Raw genomic sequence first — 22,100 nt, 5'->3', positions numbered from 1 at the left:
GAGGCTGCAAGCAGGGGCTCCCCCGCCGCTGCTTCTGGAACCGCAGCCCCTGCCGTTCCCACAGACACCGGCGCAGGCGGGTGCATGGCCCAGGGATCCTCTTCATCTGTAGGTAAGCCGGGTCCCTGTAGGAACAGGAAACCTAAACTGAGGAGGAGAGGGGACCGCCTCCTTTTATTCTGTAGGTTTCCTGTTCCTATGGGCGGATCCCTCTCTCTCATGTGGGGTGCTGTCGTGGCGAAGGGTAAAAGAGAATCTTTACCACAAAATGTACACCACAAGGCCAGAGTCACAATACCGTAGAATACGAATGAGTGCTATCCGAGTATCAGCTCACTTGCACCCATATAAGCCTAAGGGTGCTGGTGAGACAGCGCACATCACTCGGATATCATCCGAGTGATGTGCGACATACGCTGACCCCAGCAATGGAGGATATGGAGAAAATAATTTCTCCTCCTCTTCCATAGCTGTGCAAGAGGCTCGGAGCACAGCCGCATGAAACTTGGCTCCTGCTCGCAGCAGAGCAGGAGCCGAAGGTCATTAGCACATCGCATCCAATCGTCTGACCCCGGCCTAAAAATAATTCCCAAAGAACAATGTCAGAATTGTGGTTTTTTTTTCACAATTTCACTGCACTTAGATTGTGTTCACCATTTTCGAGTACACTATGTAGTACAATAAATGGTGTCATTCATAAGTAAAACTCGTCCAGCAAAAAAGAAGCCGTCATATGGCTATGTGGACAGAAAAAAAAAATTATGGCTCTGGGAAGAGGAGAAAACGGAAACGAAAATGGGCTGTACTGTGAAGGGGTTAATAGATTTTTTTTTTATTATTATTACTTAAATTATTCTGTATGACCATCTGTTGCCATTAGCAGTTTTTTTTTTTTTTTTTCCAGAGACACAAAATGGACTCACAGTTTTAGAGTCACACTACGGGTAAGGGCGTCAAAATTACTGAGGAAAATTTGCTCAATTCCTCAGAACTGCAGAGCCATCTGCAAGCAGGAAATCAGAGGTATTTTGGTGCAGATTTATTTGTGGATTTGCTGCTATAACTAAGGCAGTATGAAAAAACCACCCAGTACTTCCCTTCCCTGGAAATGCTTGCTTGTTCCTAGTGGTTGTCATCACTGAAGGCAAGGTTGCAAAGACAAAGGCAGAGGGGCATACAAAGGAACAATAGAAGCTCCAAGCAAGGGAGTATATTGTTTTCTTTTCCCAAAGTTGCAGATTCGGCTTCAGATTTACTGGTAATTGGCACCAAAATCTACAATTGATGGGGTGTTTGCTGGGTTTTACTTCTCCATTCAATTCAACTGGAAAAATCTGCAACACATGGAAATGCGTTGGATTTATAAACTGCACCACATATCGATTTCCAAGTGGCTTCACATTAGTTCTTTTTCTGCAGTGTGTGAATAAAATTTGGCAAATTCCACATTTCGCCAATACATTAATACACAAAAGGTTAGCTAACAGAAAAATAACTCCTGTGAGCATACCCTTACTGGTCACTCCGACAAGAACTGCACGCACGGGACATGCCGGGTCACGGGTACAAGCCGTATTGACAGTGATGGTAGTTTTTGCCATCATATCCAGCAATACTCACATCTTAATTTGAGCAGAAGGATGTATGTATTCACCTGAATAAAGAGTTGGGACCATAGAACGGGAGTCCCATCACATCTATATGACGAATCTATTGCATAAGTGAAATGTACCCATTACTGGTGACATGTACGAGAATCACCATGAAAGGACATAAGAGAATGCGAGATGTGTTATGATACTGGGCCCTCTTGCAGAAGGGGGGTCAGCGTTTCAAACAGAATAGTGGGAGGATGTTTCTCACTTGTCCTAAGTGTACAGTCCTTATACATTCCGTTTATTACAGCAAACTGCGATATTTTTCACATGTTCAGTGAAAAAAAGGTTTCATCTGCACTGCCCTATTAAATAATATTGGTCCGAGTGATGTCTATTATTTCAAAGACAGCGCTCGGACTGAAAATACAGTTATGAGAATGAGCCCTTATAGTTGGTTTATGGGGGAGACCCCTATATTGCGGCTCTTACTGATAGTTTTCTCAGTTTCCCTGTGTGTAGACCTGTATACATAATCTGTTACAGAAACGACTATACATGTATCTGCAATTTATACGCCACACAGTACTTTTCCCTTGTAAAACATGTCAAAAAGGATACCCGGCCACATAAGAGAAATAATATGAATTATTTATTTGACTCTTCTGCAGAAATTTCAATAGAAGAAAAACTATTAATGTTTTACATCTAGTCTAAAGTGTTCTAGATATGTTACCAGGACAAAAAAAGTCATTAGGAATACAATATTTACAGTGTTACAAATTCATAGAATTCATAGGACACTGAAGAGTGATCTTTGACAAGACATGTGACAAAAAAAAAAGTATAAAACTAGAACAAAGGATCAGCTTCACAGCAACAATAATAAAAAAAATACATCATGTAATACAAGTTTCTGATTACAGCCAACAGAAACAAGGAAAAATGGGAGACCTTGGGCAGAGAAAAACAGCACAGAAGTAATCGAGTGTTGTGAACGTGTTTTCCTTCGGTTTTGTAAGGTGGGATTTTCAGACATGGTCTAATTCGTGCAGGAAATTAGGACTATGTTTTGCTTGTTGAAGACTCCTTCTGCTGTAATTTGCGAATTAGTTCCAGTAAATTCATCTGTATCGTTATCTCCTAGAAGGAAACAAGAGCAATTTATTCACGTTTGTAAAGTGCATTTTAATATCATAATTTCATCAGCTTTCTTATTAATTCTCTAATACGTCTTTCTGTAAACGACTAATCGTAATGCACAGTTCGAATCTTTGTCCAGCTCCGTACCCCGGTCATGAGATCATATGAACTTCTGATGTCCGCCCAGTATAAGTGGATTATGGCCAGAAGGCCGGCCATTACGTGCACGAACAAGTCACAGAGAGTACACAACTGACAACAATGAGTAACTTTCATGAAATGTACATAAGCAGCATAACCCTGGACAGCAGGAAAATCAGAATCATTAGTACGAGAGTCAGAAAATAAGACTTCATGGCGTTAAAGAATTTCATTGATCTCTGATTAACTGTGAATTGGATCACTAAAGTAGGTGGTATATATTCGATCAAAGGCATGATAAAACGTGTCTCTCCAGATGGTCCCCCCAAAAAAGAAGAAAAGTAGCCACATACACAATATTACGTGAACTAATCCCCACAGTAGACTTGTATGTGCCAAGCATGTAACATGCAAGGTTGGAACATTTTGACTGCAGTCGTCCAAAATAACGTGTATGACCTGACTGCCTTTTGTTTGATCTGTCAGATAGGTCCAGAGATTGTGCCACTCAAAAAATATCTAAGGTAATTTTAATGCACCCAATTCTTTGCTCCAGCAGAATATGACCCAATGTCAGGCTCATTTATCAGGAAGGTAAAAAGAGGTAACCGTTAGGCCCCTGCTACCTAGTATTTAGAGGCACCGTTACCCATAGGGCACCTTTTATCCTGGCAGGCAGTCTACTAGTAGATTGTGGATAAATGACTTGAAACCAGTTTGTTGAGTTTCCCTGATGTCTGGTGATTTTGATGGTTTATGGACCGTATATACCGTATGATGAGGGCAGAGGGCGAAATTCAGAAGAAAATCCTTCCATTATACCTCGCCAATTTCAATGTGCAATATGCAATTCTCCTTTTCTCCTGAGGTTGCAGCGTGGGGAAATTAAACACTTGCTGCTACATTATTCGACAGATTACTGGAGGATGGCATACCCTGTGATCAGCCGATTTTCAAAAGGACCATTTAACCAAAAAGAATGGTCTCTTGAATGTCTGTGATACAAAAACAAACCACAAGGCGGAAAAGCAGAAAAGTTACCCTAGTAGGTTTAAATAGCGCAAAAACATAGCTAAAATTTGTAAAAGGGAAGGCATTGCAAAGTTAAACACGTGGTCAAAATTGTTGGTACCCCTTGTTTAATGACAGAAAAACCCACAATGGTCACAGAAATAACTTGTATCTGACAAAAGTAATAAATAAAAAATATATGTAAATGAGCAAATGAAAGTCAGACATTGCTTTTCAACCATGTTTCCACAGAATTATAAAAAAAAAAAATTAAACTCATGAAATAGGTCTGGACAGAAATTATGGTACCCCTGAAAACAATGTGACAAAAGGGACATGTTAAATCAAGGTGTGTCCACTAATTAGCATCACAGGTGTCTACAATCTTGGAATCAATGATTGGGGCTGTATATAGGGCTACAGATACTCACTGTGCTGTTTGGTGACATGGTGGGTATCAATCTCAACATGGGCCAGAGGAAGAGAAGGAAAGAGTTGTCTCAGGAGATTAGAAAGAAAATTATAGTCAAACATGTTAGAGGTAAAATTTGTAAGACCATCTCCAAGCAGCTTGATGCTCATGTGACTACAGTTGCACTTATTATTCAGTAATGTAAGATCCATGGGACTGTAGCGAACCTCCCTGGACGTGGCCACAGGAGGAAAATTGATGACAAATCAAAGAGACGGATAATACGATTGGTAACAAAAGGTGAACTTCGAGCTCAAGCAACATCAGTGTCAGATCACAACATCTGTCATTGTATGAGCCAAAGTGGACTTCATGGGAAACGACCAAGGAGGACACCATTGTTGCAAAAAAAAAAAAAAATATATATATATATCATAAAAAGTCTAGACTGGAATTTGCCAAACTACATGTTAATGAGCCAAAAAGCTTCTGTGAGAATGTCCTATGGACAGATGAGACGAAAATGGAACTTTTTGGCAAGGCACATCAGCTCTATGTTAACAGATGGAAAAATGAAGCTATCAAGAAAAGAACATTGTCCCTACTGTGAAACATGGAGGTGGCTCTGTTATGTTCTGGGTGTCAGAAAGCTTGGTCTCAGGTCATGGGTCTTGCAACAGGATAATGACCCAAAACACACAGCTAAAAACACCCAAGAATGGCTAAGAGGAAAGCATTGGACTATTCTGAAATGGCATTCTATGAGCCCTGACCTAAATCCTATTGAGCAGCTTTGGAAAGAGCTGAAACATGCCGTCTGGAAAAGGCAACCATCAAACACAAGACAACTGGAGCAGTTTGCTCTTGAGGAGTGGGCCAAAATACCTATTGAGAGGTGCAGAAGTCTTATTGACAGTTACTGGAATCGTTTGATTACAGCGATTGCCTCAAAAGGTTGTGCAACAAAATATTAAATTAAGGGTACCATCATTTCTGTCCAGGCCTATTTCATGAGTTTTAATTTTTTTTTAATTTCTGTGGAAGCATGGTTGAAAAGCAATGTCTGACTTTCATTTCTTCATTTTCATAGATTTTTTATTTATTACTTTTGTCAGATGAAAGTTACAGTATTTCTGTGACCATTGTGGGTTTTTCTGTCATTTAACGAGGGGTACCAACAATTTTGACCACATGTGTACATAAAATAGAATTAGTCTTGCCGGTAATTCGGTTTCTAGGAACCTTCCATGACAGCGGTACCGGAGGATGTCTCCCCGTCCTAATGGGGGACAGGAACACAGAGGTTAAATTCCCTTCTTGCCACCTCCAGTGTTTTTTCTGGACACAGTAGCATGTATAATTACCAACTTGGTGCAGGAACCCCTCAATAAATATTGTTAATAGGGAGAGAAATTAGTGCGGTCATGGAAGGTTCCTAGAAACCGAATTACCGGTATGACTAATTCTATTTTCTCTAGTCACCTTCCACAACAGCGGTACAGTAGTAGTACCAACAAATAATTTCTTACGGAGGGACGACAGCCTGCAGAACTCGTTAAATCCCTGTTAAAGTCTAATCTGTAGTGCCTGGTGAACGTGTGTATCGACGACCAGGTTGCGGCTCTGCAGATCTGCTCCGTAGATGCGTCTTCTCTCTCTGCCTATGATGTCGACACTGACCATGTAGAGTGGGCCTTTAGTGATAAAGGAGGGAATAAGTTCTGAGATGAATATGCAAGAGCTATGGCTTGCTTAATCCAATTGGCAATTCTGTGTTCTTTGCCACCTTTTTGCCCTTGTTCCTTCCTGAGTATTGGATAATTAAATTTCAATCAATCCTCAAGCTCTCAGTCTGTTGGAGGTAGAAAAGAATCGTCCTTCGGACGTCCTAAGTGTGGTAGGACTCTTCCTTCCTGTTGGAAGGATCTGGGCAGAATGAGGGCAGCACTATGTTCTGACCTCTATGAAAGTCTGACGTTAGCTTAGGTAAAAATGATGGGTCTAGACGAAGGATTATACTGTCAGTTGTTACCCTGAAATAAGATTCTTGCATAGAAAGATTGTATCTCTCCTACCCATCTAGCGGAGGTAATGGCGACTAGAAAGACAGTTTTGAGGGTGAGAACTTTTAAGGAAGATTCTGATAACGGTTCAAATGGAGATTGTGTCAGACTATTTAGTACCAAATTCAAGTCCCAGGGTGGGAACACGATTACGCACAGTGGGACAGAGTCTACTGGCTGAAGTCATGAAGAGTTTTATCCAAATCCTGATAAAAAAACAACTAAAGTGCAGAGACCTGAACTTTTAATGTACTCGGCTAAGTCCTAACTCTAGACCTTTCTGGAGGAAGTTTAGGATCTGGACCACATTCGGATGGAAAGTGTCTGGAGTATTCGGAGGGCACCATGAAGAAATTTTTTTCCAGACTTTGCCATAAATGGCGTTGGGTACTGGCTTCCTACTTTTCTGAAGAGTCTGAATTACTTCCAAAGAAAGACCTCTCGCTCTCAGAATTTCGGCTTCAGTAGCCATGCTGCGAGGTTCAATCTGTGTAGGTTAGGGCGTAATAAAGGACCTTGATGAAGGTAGCTCTTCTGGGGTAATTGTATTGGACCCTCGTGGGCCATCTCCAACAGTGTACTGTACCAACCCCTTCCCGGCCACATAGGGGCAATCAGAATTGTAGTGACCCGTTCGGATCAGATTTTCTGGAGAGTTTTTGACAGAATCGGGATAGGTGGGAAACAATAAGCAAGGTCGAACTCCCAGGGGTATGAGAAAGCGTCCATGCCCAGTGCTTTGTCTGTCATGTTTAGGGAAAATATGCTTTTAGTTTGGCATTCCGGCTGTTGGCGAATAAGTCTACGTCCGGGATCCCCCATTGGGAAACTAGATAGAGGAAGACTTCCTGATCCAGGCACCATTCTCCCGGATGTATATGTTTCCTGCTGAGAAAGTCTGCCTGGGTGTTGGCAGACCCCCTTAGATGGACTGCCGTGATAGAGAAGAGGTGCCGTTCTGCCCAAAGGAAAAAAATTTTCGCATCCAGATTTTTTTAATTTTCGAACATCGTACCCCTTTGATGACGGAGGTAAGCTACCGTGGTCACATTGTCGGAGTATATTTTGACATGGTGACCCTGGAGAAGAGTCGATGCGGTCTTTAAGGCCTCCTCCACTGCCTTCAGTTCCCTGAAGTGTGATGAGCAGGCTCTGATGCTCGGAGACCATACGCCCTGGAAGTGAGAATTCTCTACTACAGCTCCCATCCCCTTCGCCTGGCATCTGAAGTGAGAATCTTCAGTGGGATCTGGTCTGGTCCCAAATGACCCCCTGTTGAAGATTTCGGAGACAGAGCCACCATGTCAGCGATGTTCTGATGCGATTGGGAAGAACTTTCTTTGACAGGGAGCTCTGTTGCCTGTCCCAAAAAGACAATACGTGGGTCTGAAGGATTCTGGTATGGGCCTGGGCCCATGGTACCATCTGGATACAAGAGGTTAGGGACCCCAAAATGGACATGGAATGTCTCAGAGTAAGAGTCCTCACGGTTTTGTACTTCTTTATCCTTTGCACCAGATCCTGTTGTCGCTCTTTGGGTAGAAAGGATTTCCTTAACTCTAAATTCAGAAGAACTCCTAGGAATTTCTTCCTTGTGGACGGAATCAGATCTGATTTTTCCTGGCTTGGTATCCATCCCACGGATTCTAGGATTTCTAGGGTCCTCACCACATCCGTGTTTAAACGGGAGGTTGATGGAGCGACAATGAGCAGGTCGTCTAGATATGGTAGAATGCAAATCCCCTGAAGCCGTATGAAAATCACTGCCTCCGCCATGATCTTTGTGAACACCCGAGGTGCTGATGAGAATCCGAACGGGAGGGCATTGAATTGATAAGGTGTGATCATCCGGCCCTGGGAAATTGCGAATCTTAGGAATTTCCTGAATTTCTGAAGGATGGGGACGTGATAATATGCGTCCCTTAAATCCACTGTAGCCATCACCCAGTTCTGACCTATCAGGGGAATAGCAGATCTTATTGATTCCATTTTTAATCTTCTGTATGTAATCACCTGATTTAAGGGTTTCAGATTGATAATTATCCTGTGCTTCCCCGAAGGTTTCCTGATTAGAAATAGGCGAGAATAGTGACCTCTGCCTATTTCCTGCTAAGGAATTGGAGAAATTACTCCCGTCTGGAGTAAATTCTGAAAGCCCGAGCAGAATGCATCCTGCGGATGGAGACTTTGTAAAGGGGTAACCCTTAGGTGACAAGGGGGAGGACTCTCGAACGCCAAACTTAGACCATCTTGAATGGTACGGAGTACCCACGGGTTTGAAGAGATGGAACACCACTGGCTGATAAAGTACGAGAGGCGACCCCCCCCCCCCCCCCCGAGGGAATAGTCACGGTTTATCTGGGGTCTGCTGGGTTTGGGGAACAAGGATATTCCTTCCCTTTCCCCCTTTAGGGTAGATCCAGCGGCCTGTTTTGCCCTTGCCTTTGAAATCGCTTTGAGAAGTCGGATCTCGAGGGACGAAAAAAACTTTTTGGGAATCCTCTGCTCGGGGAGCGCCTTCTTTTTGTGTGTAGCTTTATCTAAAATATCATCCAGGGCCTGACAAAACAGGTATCTACCCTGAAACGGAATGGTACAAAGTTTTGCTTTGGATGTAATGTCGCCACTCCAGGACTTCAGCCATAGAGCTTCTCTGGCCAAGTTAGAAATCACCGCGGCTTTGGATGCCACTCTGACAGATTCCGCCAAGGCGTCAGCAAGAAACCCCCGTAGCTTTTTGGAGCAGGGGAAGGGAATCTAGAATCACTTCTCTTGATGTTCCCTGGGTAAGGTGATCCTCTAGAGTAAGGAGCCAACGAAACAGAGATCTAGCTACACATGTAGATGCTATGTTTGTCTTAATGAGGTTCGTGGATGTGTCCCAAGATGGTCTAAGTACTCTCCATTTTTCGATCCATGGGATCCCCGATTCTGTGATGAGTCTTCAAATAACAGTGCTGTCTTTTCTGTCACTCTGGACATCAACCTTTTGCGTGTCCCACAGAGAGGTGTCCCCATCTAGAGGGAAGCGTTTTTTTTTTTTTTTTTTTTAAATCCGATGGGACACTAAGCCCTTTTTCAGGGGACTCCCATTCATGTAGAATGAGGTTCTGCACATTTTCATGGATCAGGAACCCTTTTAGTTTTTTGGGTTTTAAGCCGCCAAACTTCTCATCCTGCACGGATTCCTTGACCTCCTCTTCCTCAACACCCATTGTCCCCCTGACCATACCAACTAATTCTCGTATGTCCTCAGAGGAAAATAGGGATTTTTGTGTACTCACCGTAAAATCCTTTTCTCCGAGCCATTCATTGGGGGACACAGACCGTGGGTGTATGCTGCTGCCAATAGGAGGCTGACACTAAGTGATACAAAAAAAGTTAGCTCCTCCCCTGCAGTATACACCCTCCTGCTGGCTCTCAGCTAACCAGTTCGGTGCAAAAGCAGTAGGAGATCAATAACAATATATGAGCGTATAGCATGTCATATTATATATGAGAGTATAGCATGTCAGATTATAAAATACAATCATAAGCTAATAACAGGGTGGGAGCTGTGTCCCCCAATGAATGGCTCGGAGAAAAGGATTTTACGGTGAGTACACAAAAATCCCTATTTCTCCTTCGCCTCATTGGGGGACACAGACCGGGGGACACAGACCGTGGGACGTCCCAAAGCAGTCCCTGGGTGGGGACAACAACAGATCAGGCCCTGTGTAACCGCTACTTACAAGTGCGCCACCGCAGCCTCCAGAGTCCGCCTGCCCAGACTCACATCTGTGGATGTGTGGGAATTATAGTGCTTCAAGAATGCATGCGGACTGGACGAATCCGCAAGCTTGCAGGCATGCCTTGCTGACGCCTGGTGCCTAGAACCCTTGATAGACCGGGAGATAGGCTGACATCTAGCACGGAAGGACTCCTGGATGGTGAAAAGAATTCACCATGTTATCATGGCCGATGAAACGGCTAAACCCTTCCTGAAAATGTCAGGAAGCCTTCCTCTACCATCAGGAAGCCCAAATAAAACGTCAAGCCTTCAGAAGGACGCCGTCCTCAAGACGTACCTACTCAGAGCACTCACTTCGTCCAGAATATGGGGGATCTTATTCCATTTTGTGGACTGGAGCCAAAAGAGATGAGGGAAGAACTATGCCCTCATAACAGTGGTAATACAGTACCACCTTGGTAACAAGGGATGGAGATGGCCTGAGGACAACCTTGCCTCGAAGGAAATAAGGGAAAAAAGTCTGAAAGAGCAGAGAAGCTAGCTCCGAAGACTCGTCAGAGTGAGAATATCGCAGAGGAGAACGGGATGACTTTCCCTGATAGTAAAGTAAGGCTCCTAGGAATAATAAAGTCCCAATGATCTAACGGTATGCGATAGGGAAGAACTACGTGTGAAAACTCCCTGTGAGAAAGTCCCTACTTGCGGTTGTGCTGCGATAAGGCGAGAAGATACTAGCTCTGCAAACAAAAAAACGGACGTGGTCAGTGCGGATCTCTGAGGATCACTGGGGCCCCTTTCTGCTTCCGAAAGGCTTTCGGAAGGAGAGTTATGGAAACTGGTACCACGGTAGAACCAGAGCATGGAGAGCGATGGCTCTTGGATCTCGAGGCCGAACCACGAACTCGAGTACATTGGCCTTCAGTCTGGATGTCATCCCACCTACAACTGGAGAGCTCCAGTAAGGACAGATCTGATGGAAGACTTCGGGGTGAAGTTCCCACTGACTTGAGGCGGAACCCTGACGGCTGAATTTGTTTGCCGTTCAGAGTTCTACTTCTGGGATATATACTGCCGAGATCACCGAATAATAGACTTCGGCCCATCAGAGAAAGTGAGGTACCTCGTCATGGCGCCTGACCATGGGTACCTGCTAGATGACTGACGTAAGGCACCGCCGTGGCATTATCCAATTGAATTCGGATAGGGAGACCCGCCAGAAGGCAGTGGACCTGCTGTAAGACTACCGTTCGGATCTCCAGAACAATGATGGGGAGAAGAAGACTGGCATTGGAAGTTACTAATAACTATTGAACCGGTAGAAAGGCCCTGGATGAAGAAGGAGCTCAGACTATTGTCTGAAAGTCTGTTTGACTTGCTGAAAACGAGCGGAGCGAAGGAAACCGTTTCCATTGTCGTCACCATTTTTGCTCAGAACTCTCTTAGCAAATCGAATGAAATGAGGGGGTGAGTAATCAAGTCCTCAGAACTCTCCTTGCGCGAGCTCCCTGTTGAAGGGCCATGACCTTGTCTCGAGGAAGAATTACCATCCTTCTAGAAGTGTGCAAGATCATCCTCAAAAAGGAGATCTGCTGGGCTGGAAATGAGGAGAACTTGTCTAAGTGTAGCTGACAGCCCAGGAGAGAAGGTATCGCAAGAGATATAGACGACTCAGCGTAGTCCAGGAAGGGTGGCTAGACAGACCAAACAGGGCAGGACGAGCACGCCTCTAGAGTGCAAGAGAAACATGACATCCGCCATGACCCGAGCGAACACTGGGTGCGGAAGCAAGGCCGAAGGACAAGGTTGTGACGTGAAAATGCTGTTGATGAATGGAAAGGCGAAGGAATTTTTGCAGAGGGCAAGCAACCCGAATGTTGATGGATGCCGGAAACTGCACCTTTTTCTGTTCAAGTAATGGCTGAGCGGAGGGACTCCATCCAAAGAAGGAGGACCATGTCAAAGGTTGTTAGAAGTTTGAGGTCCAGGGTCGATCTTACTTTTCGTTCCCCTGTTTGGAACCAAGATCCCTTAGATCTAGACTGTGCTGGACAATCCTCATACAATCCTTTGTCAGTCTCCCGCTCAAAAGATTTGATTGGCCAGTTGTTGCTGGTGTGAATCAAGGTAGTTAAGGTCTCCAGCCAGGAGACCATTGCTCTAGCAATCCATGCGGCAGCTAGGGAGGATAGAGCGCTGGACCCGAAGCCGCAACGAACCAGATTTTCTATCTGACAGTCCGTGGTATTTTTAATTGATGACCCATCAGGTAGGGATACTGGTAGGTATACCACAGGAGATTCTACCCGGTTAAACTGCCCCATGGCAGAATGTGCGGCTGCATCCAGCAGGTCATAGTCTCTTGCCATCTCCTCTTTTCACGGTGCAGAGATAAAAATTAGGAACCCTCGATCCATCAACCTCTTAACAGGGAAGTGGAGAGGAATTGTCCGCCCTCTTGCATCATCCACTAAATAGTGGTGATGCAGAGGGGGGAGCTCGTACGCCAAAAAGGGTGCCTCCATATGTCCACAGAGTTCAGGTCTCCAGGTGGACAGGACAGGTTGTCTGGCGTTAGGCCTGGATGCAGAAGAGGAAACATGGAGACGACACTCCGTGTGCTCGTCTGTTGATGGTGTGGGGAGATCGGTGCCCTTTAAAGGACCCGTCGCCCTTAAAAAACAGGCCAGGCATGGCAGCCCACGTAGAGGCTTCTGTCCAGTGAATCGCTTATCTGAATTGAATGGCAAATGCTCTCGAGGGAGTTTAGTCTTTGAAGCTCTGGCAAGCTCAGGCAATATCCAATCCATATTCAGAGCCTTGTTGTCAATCAATCATTGGTGAGGGAGCAGAAAACGAAAAACTTTCGTTTTCTAGATGCCTGTATGTTTCTAGATGCCTGCACGTTTCTAGAATACTTGCGGCCCCTGCTAGCCGACGGCTCCCATGTAGGATAGGGACCATGTATATTGGTCCTGCGAGCACTCCAAACACAGAGGGTACACAGAGGGATTCAATCTCTTGGTCAGAGAACCATGGATTGGTCAGTGAAGAATTCCACTGAGGGGAACTAGAGGATAAAGCTGGGGTCAGCGGCGGAGGGCTCCTCGGACTGATCAAGCGCCTTTAAGACTAGGGAATACTGGTCATGCACCTTTAAGACCAGGAAATACTGGTCATACGCCTTTAAGACCAGGGAATACTGGTCATGCGCCTTTAAGAACAGAGAATTCTGGTCATGCGCCTTTAAGATTTAAGATCAGAGAATACTGGCCATGCGCCTTTAAAGACCAGAGAATACTGGCCATGCGCCTTTAAGACCAGAGAATACTGGTCATGCACCTTTAAGACCAGAGAATACTGGTCATGCACCTTTAAGACCAGAGAATACTGGTCATGCACCTTTAAGACCAGAGAATACTGGTCATGTGCCTTTAAGACCAGGGAATACTGGTCATGCACCTTTAAGACCAGAGAATACTGGTCATGCATCTTTAAGACCAGAGAATACTGGTCATGCGCCTTTAAGACTGGGAATCCTGGCCATATGCCTTTAAGAACAGGGAATCCTGGTCATGTGCTTTTAAGACCAGGAAATACTGGTCATGTGCCTTTAAGACCAGGTACTTCCTTACCCGGTTACTGATGTAGAGTCGATGTGCCCCTTTAATGCAAAAATACTGTCACCCCAGTGTGAGCTGGCCGTGTGGACCAAGATGGCCACCGGGAGCTGCAGAGTTGATAAAATCTCGCAGAGAGCGAGAAGCGCCAATTTGGGGGGCGGAGCCACAGACACGATGTTGAATAGGCCTAAGCCGGGTCCTAAATTTCTGTAGCCGGCGAAGTCACCAGTAGGTCGTTCCAGGCAAGACTTCCAGGATGCGGCCTACAAATCGGCCGAAGCCGGGGGCTAAATTTTTGCAGCCATCCAGAGCGTTACCTCAGAGAGGTGGGCCACAGGGAAGTTGCTGAGGCTGCCTGTCAGCATGTGAATATCCCACTGAAGATGGATCCACTCACCATTGATGCGTGTCCCGGCATGGAGCCGCCGCGGATGTGGGTTTCAGCGCTGTTCTGTGCAGCGTGGACGGTGCAGGGATAAGCCTCAATCCATCATCCATTTGTAAGGGAGGTGGAGAGGAACCGTCCGCCTCCTTGTGCCATCCGCTTTCACAGTGGTGGGACAGTGGGAGCTGCTCGGACGCCATAGAGAGGGGCCTCTGTACAGCCACGGAGTTCAGTCCGGGTGGACAGGGCCAGTTGTCCGGCATTAGGCCTGGCTCCAGGAGAGGATACATGGAGGCGACACTCCATGTGGTCGCCTGCTGCTGGTGTGGGGAGATCGGGACCATGAAAGGAACCGTCGCCCCTGAAGAGAGCTCAGGCATGGCTTCCCACGTCGCAGGAGAGGGTACGGGGAGGTATACTCGCCGTGCTCGCCTGTTGATGGTTCGGGGGAGATCGGAACCTTGAAAGGAACCGTCGCCCCCTTCACTCCGTTAATTAAAAAATAAAAATTTACAGAAAAGTAAACAATAAAATAAAAACGTTGGGGTCTGAAACAGACACATGTGCCTCCTACAGACACTAAGCAAGAACTGGTTAGCTGAGAGCCAGCAGGAGGGTGTATACTGCAGGGGAGGAGCTAACTTTTTTTGTATCACTTAGTGTCAGCCTCCTATTGGCAGCAGCATACACCCACGGTCTGTGTCCCCCAATGAGGCGAAGGAGAAAATAATATTTCTTATTATCTTTCCTGGGGTAAGAAGTGGAGCCCTCATTCTCCCAAACATCTTCCGAATCAGAAGATTGTATTTCACCCGAGTCCAAGTCAGACTCTACCACAGATATTTTCCTCTTTTTTGGAGGAGGCGGCTGTGGTAACAGGGTCTGGGAAAGGGCAGATACTGATGACTGCACTTCTTTTTTAATAAGTGATTTGATGCTTTCAAGGAGGGACGGTTGTTCGGTGCGTAACACCTCGTCCGTGCAGGATTGACAAAGCTTCTTCTTGTATGAAACAGGAAGCTTTGTTGCACATACACCACACTTGCGGTCTTCCGTTTTTCTGGAAGATTTGTCCTTCTTGGGGGCAGAGGCCTTGTCTCCCTAGAAAGAGTGAGAAGGAAAACTAAGTCTAAATGCCACCCAGAAGTAAAGAGGACCTTCATCCGCTACTCACAGTGGGAGGGAGGACGCCGGGCTCCGCAGACGCAGAGAGGGGGGTTCGGTCACCGTCCATGGTCAGTCCACAGTCCAGAAAGACAGTGGGTCTTACCTGGTGGTGAACCCTGACCAGGGTTAAATAACCGAGGTGCGGCGTCTGACACCACGTGCTCCTCCTCTCCCAGGTCACATGCAGGAAAAAAGGAGGGGGGGGGGATCCCAGGTGAGAACGCCCCATGTGGCCGCCGGCTCCGGAGTAACACCGGAGATGTTGGGCACGCATGCGTTCCAGCGTGGAACGCACAGGGAACAAACCGGAAGTACTAACTCGTCACTTCGGGTGCACGCGTACTCCGGAATCCAGCGCCATGAGGAGAGGAGGAAGCCGGGGAGCCGCGAGGGGACCCCGGCCGCATGTCACCGCCCTGCGTTACCCCTCGAGGGGGCGCAGGAAGGGTGGGAATAGGGGTCCCGAGTCCAGGGGCGGCATGGAGACGGGAGCAGCTATATCAGGAGGAGAGCATCGCCCCCGACCCCAGCTGCCTGGCTAATGGTAAGCTGAACTGTGTGCTCCGGTCGCCGGCCATGGCAGCACCACAGGATCTCTTCAGGAAAAACACTGGAGGTGGCAGGAAGGGGAGGGTATTTAACCTCTTTGTGTTCCTGTCCCCCATTAGGGCGGGGAGACATCCTCCGATACCGCTGTCGTGGAAGGTGACTAGAGAAAAAAAGTATTTCTCAGTGCGCTCACTCTGCATTAAGTGACTGGTGCCAATGACGTGGCATTAGCAGATCCCTGTCACGAGAGGTGCACCTGTCCTATTCATTTATTAGTCCTGACAAGGAGCTACAGACTCAATGTGAAAAAGACAAAAGATGCGAGTGAGAGGACTAATGTGTATGTGAAAGTGAATAATTATCAGCTTTGTAACGGTTCCTGAAAATATATCACACATACTAAGAAGTGAAGTGATGCCAGTGTAAAGTGTAGAATCATCATCTCAAGCTGAACATCTCAAGAGCCTCTTTCCTTTCATACATATCAATTATTTAAACCCAGACAGCGATCAGATGCACAAACGCCCCTGCCATGGCGTTCCCATTACTGCACGCTTATCAGAATTTGCTTGTAAGGTGGAGAAAGTATGGCAACATGTCTATTGTTATCACATGGGTTCCTAAAAACTGTCCTGTAAAGAACACAAAAAAGACCAAAGAGTAGGCCTCTTAAAAGAGCCAGAACGCATAACTGGGTTTCTTCCATCATTAGAAAAGATGGAAGCCTTTTACCATTACCATTCCCACAGCTTCCTAATGCCAATAGCTACAACACTCACTAAACCTCATTATACCACAGCTCTTTCATAATTTGCTCTGCACATAGGTGCCCACATCCACCCACTGGACAGAGAAATGGGACCCAGCCCTTTTCTAAAGCACAGAGCTATGTTTGCATCACTGCAAAAGGAAGGTAGAAATACCAGATGTTGGATCTCATTGAATATTCCAAACATTTTAAAACTGGAATATCCCTTTACATATTTTCAATTGCAGTATGTATCAGTGTGACCATAATTTTATTTTGCCTGGTATTAGTGCTCAGTCCCACTCACTTGACAAAATCTGTCAAACAAAATTAGCTAGTGTCATGTTGCACTTTATGTGCCCCCAAGTTCTTGGCGGCAATAGTTTAGGCGGGTCTTATACACTGGTCCCAACAGAAAGCTCGCTGGCGTAAAATTGACCAGATGTATTACTAATAAGTCTGGAGCATTGCCCTCTGTGTTTGTGCAAAAAAAACAAACAGAACAAACAGAACAAACAGAACAAACAGAACAAACAGAACAAACAGAACAAACAGAACAAACAGAACAAACAGAACAAACAGAACAAACAGAACAAACAGAACAAACAGAACAAACAGAACAAACAGAACAAACAGAACAAACAGAACAAACAGAACAAACAGAACAAACAGAACAAACAGAACAAACAGAACAAACAGAACAAACAGAACAAACAGAACAAACAGAACAAACAGAACAAACAGAACAAACAGAACAAACAGAACAAACAGAACAAACAGAACAAACCCTCAAATCTACACCAGCAAAAGATTCAAGTATAATTGACATAACAGTATCTGGCAAAAGCCATAGTAAATGTGTAGCACCCTGCATGGACCCACCTATTCTACAAAGGTTTGCCCACTTTTTATGCAAACGAAAACATACATATAACGTGCCTTTTCTTTTTCTTTAATGGCAGAAAGTGTTATAAATAAATTTGTAAATATCCCCACTATCATCCACAGTTCATAAAACTGATTCAGATGTGCAGGGAAGATTCATGATTATATCTGTGAAATCAAATTTGTGGTTTATATTAGTTACTGCCTACCTTCACAATAATCTACTTTCCACGCCAGCATCTGCACTGCTTTCCGAATTATAATACTTTGTAATATACACAGTTAGAATTCGGCTATGCTAGTCAGTTTGGTGTTCATCACAAGACCGCCAGTATGATATTTGCATACTAGCAGTCACATACCAACTAGTTTCTCATGTGCTTTTCTGATTAGAACATTAGAGAGAGGCGGATGAAAATCTAGTCGGCAAGTGACCACAAGTAAGCACTTTTAGTTTTAAAATTTGGTAAGCTGCACTGCTTACTGGGTCAGCCTCTAGGTGGAAAACCCCTTTAAGGTGTTTAAAAAGTTTCTTAAAGGGAACCTGTCACCTGAATTTGGCGGGACTGGTTTTGGGTCATATGGGCGGAGTTTTCGGGTGTTTGATTCACCCTTTCCTTACCCGCTGGCTGCATGCTGGCTGCAATATTGGATTGAAGTTCATTCTCTGTCCTCCATAGTACACGCCTGCACAAGGCAAGATTGCCTTGCACAGGCGTGTACTATGGAGGGCAGAGAATGAACTTCAATCCAATATTGCAGCCAGCATGCAGCCAGCGGGTAAGGAAAGGGTGAATCAAACACCCAAAAACTCCGCCCATATGACCCAAAACCAGTCCCGCCAAATTCAGGTGACAGAGTCCCTTTAAGAAAATATCAGATCAGTCAGTAGTAGGTCTGTGAATGCAGGTGGTGACAATGCTCAGGAAATAAACAAGTGCCACACTCCCCATTTCCTTTTTGGGACCCTGTTGCTCAACCTTACTGTCTATATGATCTAGTAGCATTTGCTCTCTCCTTAAGGTACCGTCACACTAGACGATATCGCTAGCGATCCGTGACGTTGCAGCGTCCTCGCTAGCGATATCGTCCAGTGTGACAGGCAGCAGCGATCAGGCCCCTGCTGTGCTGTCGCTGGTCGGGGAAGAAAGTCCAGAACTTTATTTGGTCGCTGGACTCCCCGCAGACATCGCTGGATCGGCGTATGACACCGATTCAGCGATGTCTTCACTGGTAACCAGGGTAAACATCGGGTAACTAAGCGCAGGGCCGCGCTTAGTAACCCGATGTTTACCCTGGTTACCATCGTAAAAAAACAAACACTACATACTTACATTCAGCTGTCTGTCCCTTGCCGTCTGCTTCCTGCACTGACTGCTGGCCGTAAAGTGAAAGTGAAAGCACAGCACAGCGGTGAGTCACACAGCGGTGACTCACCGCTGTGGCTGTGCTGTGCTTTCACTTTACGGCCAGCAGTCAGTGCAGGAAGCAGACGGCAAGGGACAGACAGCTGAATGTAAGTATGTACTGTTTGTTTTTTTACGCTGGTAACCAGGGTAAACATCGGGTTACTAAGCGCGGCCCTGCGCTTAGTTACCCGATGTTTACCCTGGTTACCGGGGACCTCGGGATCGTTGGTCGCTGGAGAGCGGTCTGTGTGACAGCTCTCCAGCGACGCTGCAGCGATCCGGATCGTTGTCGGTATCGCTGCAGCGTCGCTAAGTGTGACGGTACCTTTACTCTGCTTTGCTATCTCCAAACCCCAGCACTCTCCAAACAAATAATTATCTTACCTTCCCTCTTACCCTTACCACCTAATCTCATCTGTAGACATCTCATTTGCTCCTAAACCTCATATACATTCTACGAAGGCCTCTTTCAGACTTCCGTCGGTACGGGTCCGTCGCAATGCGTCGGGCCGACGTACCGACGGACGTTGTGAATTTTTTTGCACGACGTGGACAGTGGATGCAGCTTTTCGACGCATCCGCTGCCCATTCTGCAGTCCGGGGAGGAGGGGACGGAGTTTCGGCCGCGCATGCACGGTCGAAAATGGCGGACGTGATGGACAAAAAAAATGTTACAATGAATGTTTTTTTGTGACGACGGTCCGCCAAAACACGACGGATCCGTTGCACGACGGACGCGACCTGTGGCGATCCGTCGCTATTAAAAGTTTATGGGCAAAAAACGCATTCTGTGAGCACATTTGCAGGATCAGTTTTTTGCCCTAAACGACAGATTGCAAAAAAAACGCTAGTGTGAAAGTAGCCTAAAACACAAAAGAAGATGGGCAGCATCATTCTCCAACTTGTTTGTTCTTTCTTTGCTTCTCCTCACAGCTGGTGATATATCTCCCAGTCCGGGCCTCGGATAACCTCATTATATAATGCTCCTATCACTTACCACCTACTAGAAACTACCACCATCTCTGCAACATAAAAACCCTTTCTCCCTTGACCCCTGCTCCCTCTGGAGAGCTTGGGAACTGTCCAAGTCATTCATGACCTCTTCACCTCAAGCACTCTACCCTTCCAGGGCGTCACCAAAAATAGAGATTTTTGTGTACTCACCGTAAAATCCTTTTCTCCGAGCCAATCATTGGGGGACACAGACCGTGGGGTGTATGCTGCTGCCACTAGGAGGCTGACACTAAGTGATACAAAGAAAGTTAGCTCCTCCCCTGCAGTATACACCCTCCTGCTGGCCCTCAGCTAACCAGTTCGGTGCAAAAGCAGTAGGAGATCAATAACAACATATGAGCGTATAGCATGTCATATTATATATGAGAGTATAGCATGTCAGATTATAAAATACAATCATAAGCTAATAACAGGGTGGGAGCTGTGTCCCCCAATGATTGGCTCGGAGAAAAGGATTGTACAGTGAGTACACAAAAATCCCCATTTCTCCTTCGCGTCATTGGGGGACACAGACCGTGGGACGTCCCAAAGCAGTCCCTGGGTGGGGACAACAATAGATCAGGCCCTCTGTAACCGCTACTTACAAGTGCGCCACCGCGGCCTGCAGAGTCCGCCTGCCCAGACTCACATCTGTGGATGTGTGGGAATTATAGTGCTTCAAGAATGCATGCGGACTGGACGAATCCGCAAGCTTGCAGGCGTGCCCTGCCGACGCCTGGTGCCTAGAACCCTTGATAGACCGGGAGATAGGCTGACATCTAGCACGGAAGGACTCTTGGATGGTGAAACGAATTCACCATGTTATCATGGCCGATGAAACGGCTAAACCCTTCCTGAAAATGTCAGGAAGCCTTCCTCTACCGTCAGGAAGCCAAAATAAAGGGTCCAACCTTCGGAAGGACGCCGTCCTCGAGACGTACCTACTCAGAGCACTCACTTCGTCCAGAATATGGGGGATCTTATTCCATTTTGTGGACTGGTGCCAAAAGAGATGAGAGAAGAACTATGCCCTCATAACAGTGATAATACAGTACCACCTTGGTAACAAGGCATGGGGATGGCCTGAGGACAACCTTGCCTCGAAGGTAATAAGGGAAAAAGTCTGAAAGAGCAGAGCAGTTAGCTCCGAAGACTCGTCAGAGTGAGGATATCGCAGAGGAAAAAGGGGGCGACTTTTCCTGATAGTAAAGTCTGCCCGGATGTAAAGGAGCCTACTGTAAGGCTCCTAGGACTAATAAGGTCCCAATGATCCAACGGTATGCGATAGGGAAGAACTACGTGTGAAAACTCCCTGTGAGAAAGTCCCTACTTGCAATTTTGCTGCGACAAGGCGGGAAGATACTAGCTCCGCAAACAAAAAAAACGGACGTGGTCAGTGCAGATCTCTGAGGATCACTGGGGCCCATTTCTGCTTCCGAAAGGCATTCGGAAGTAGTGGAAGGGGAGTTATGGAAACTGGTACCACGGCAGAAACAGAGCATGGAGTGCGATGGCTCTTGGATCTCGAGGCCGAACCACGAACTCGAGTTCATTGGCCTTCAGTCTGGACATCATGCGACCTACAACTGGAGAGCTCCAGTGAAGGCAGATCTGGTGGAAGACTTCAGGGTGAAGTTCCCACTGACTTGAGGCGGAACCCTGATGGCTGAATTTGTTTGCCGTTCAGAGTTCTACTTCTGGGATATATACTGCAGAGATCACCGAATGATAGATCTCAGCCCACCAGAGAATATGAGGTACCTCGGTCATGGCGCCTGACCGTGGGTACCTGCTAGATGATTGATGTATGGCACCGCCGTGGCATTGTCCAATTGAATTCGGATAGGGTGACCCGCCAGAAGGCAGTGGACCTGCTGTAGGAATACCGTTCGGATCTCCAGAACAATGATAGGGAGAAGAAGCCTTGCATTGGTATAGGTATATATAGGTATTGGTATATTGATGAAGAAGGAGCTCAGAGACTATCGTCTGAAAGTCTGTTTGCCTTGCTGAAAACGAGCGGAGCGAAGGAAACCGCTTCCATTGTCATCACCATTTTTCCTCAGAACTCTCCTAGCAAATCGAATGAAATGAGGGGGTGAGTAATCAAGTCCTCAGAACTCTCCTTGCGCGAGCTCCCTGTTGAAGGGCTGTCAAGATCCATGTTTGGATCTGTGGCAGATCTGGTTTCCCTCAGATATAAACTTTTTTCCTTTCTGGTCATTGGGGGTTAATGCAGTTTACTCCCC

At 46.1% G+C, this 22,100-nt stretch overlaps 1 protein-coding gene across 1 annotated transcript in view; it reads right to left on the bottom strand.

Annotated features, from left to right (window-relative positions):
* Positions 1-2,225: 2,225 nt before the first annotated feature.
* Positions 2,226-22,100, bottom strand: part of DGCR6 (DiGeorge syndrome critical region gene 6) — a 59,114-nt gene continuing 39,239 nt past the window's right edge. Inside the window, exon 5 of the mRNA XM_069758549.1 lies at positions 2,226-2,738. Within this exon, the coding sequence (XP_069614650.1) occupies positions 2,661-2,738 (78 nt within the window). The 3' untranslated portion in view covers positions 2,226-2,660. The remainder of the gene's footprint in view (positions 2,739-22,100) is intronic.

The sequence above is a fragment of the Ranitomeya imitator genome, chromosome 1, assembly GCF_032444005.1.
Source record: "Ranitomeya imitator isolate aRanImi1 chromosome 1, aRanImi1.pri, whole genome shotgun sequence".
NCBI lineage: Eukaryota > Metazoa > Chordata > Amphibia > Anura > Dendrobatidae > Ranitomeya > Ranitomeya imitator.
Note: the sequence above shows the minus strand (reverse complement) of the source record. Positions and strands in the feature narration are given on the sequence as shown.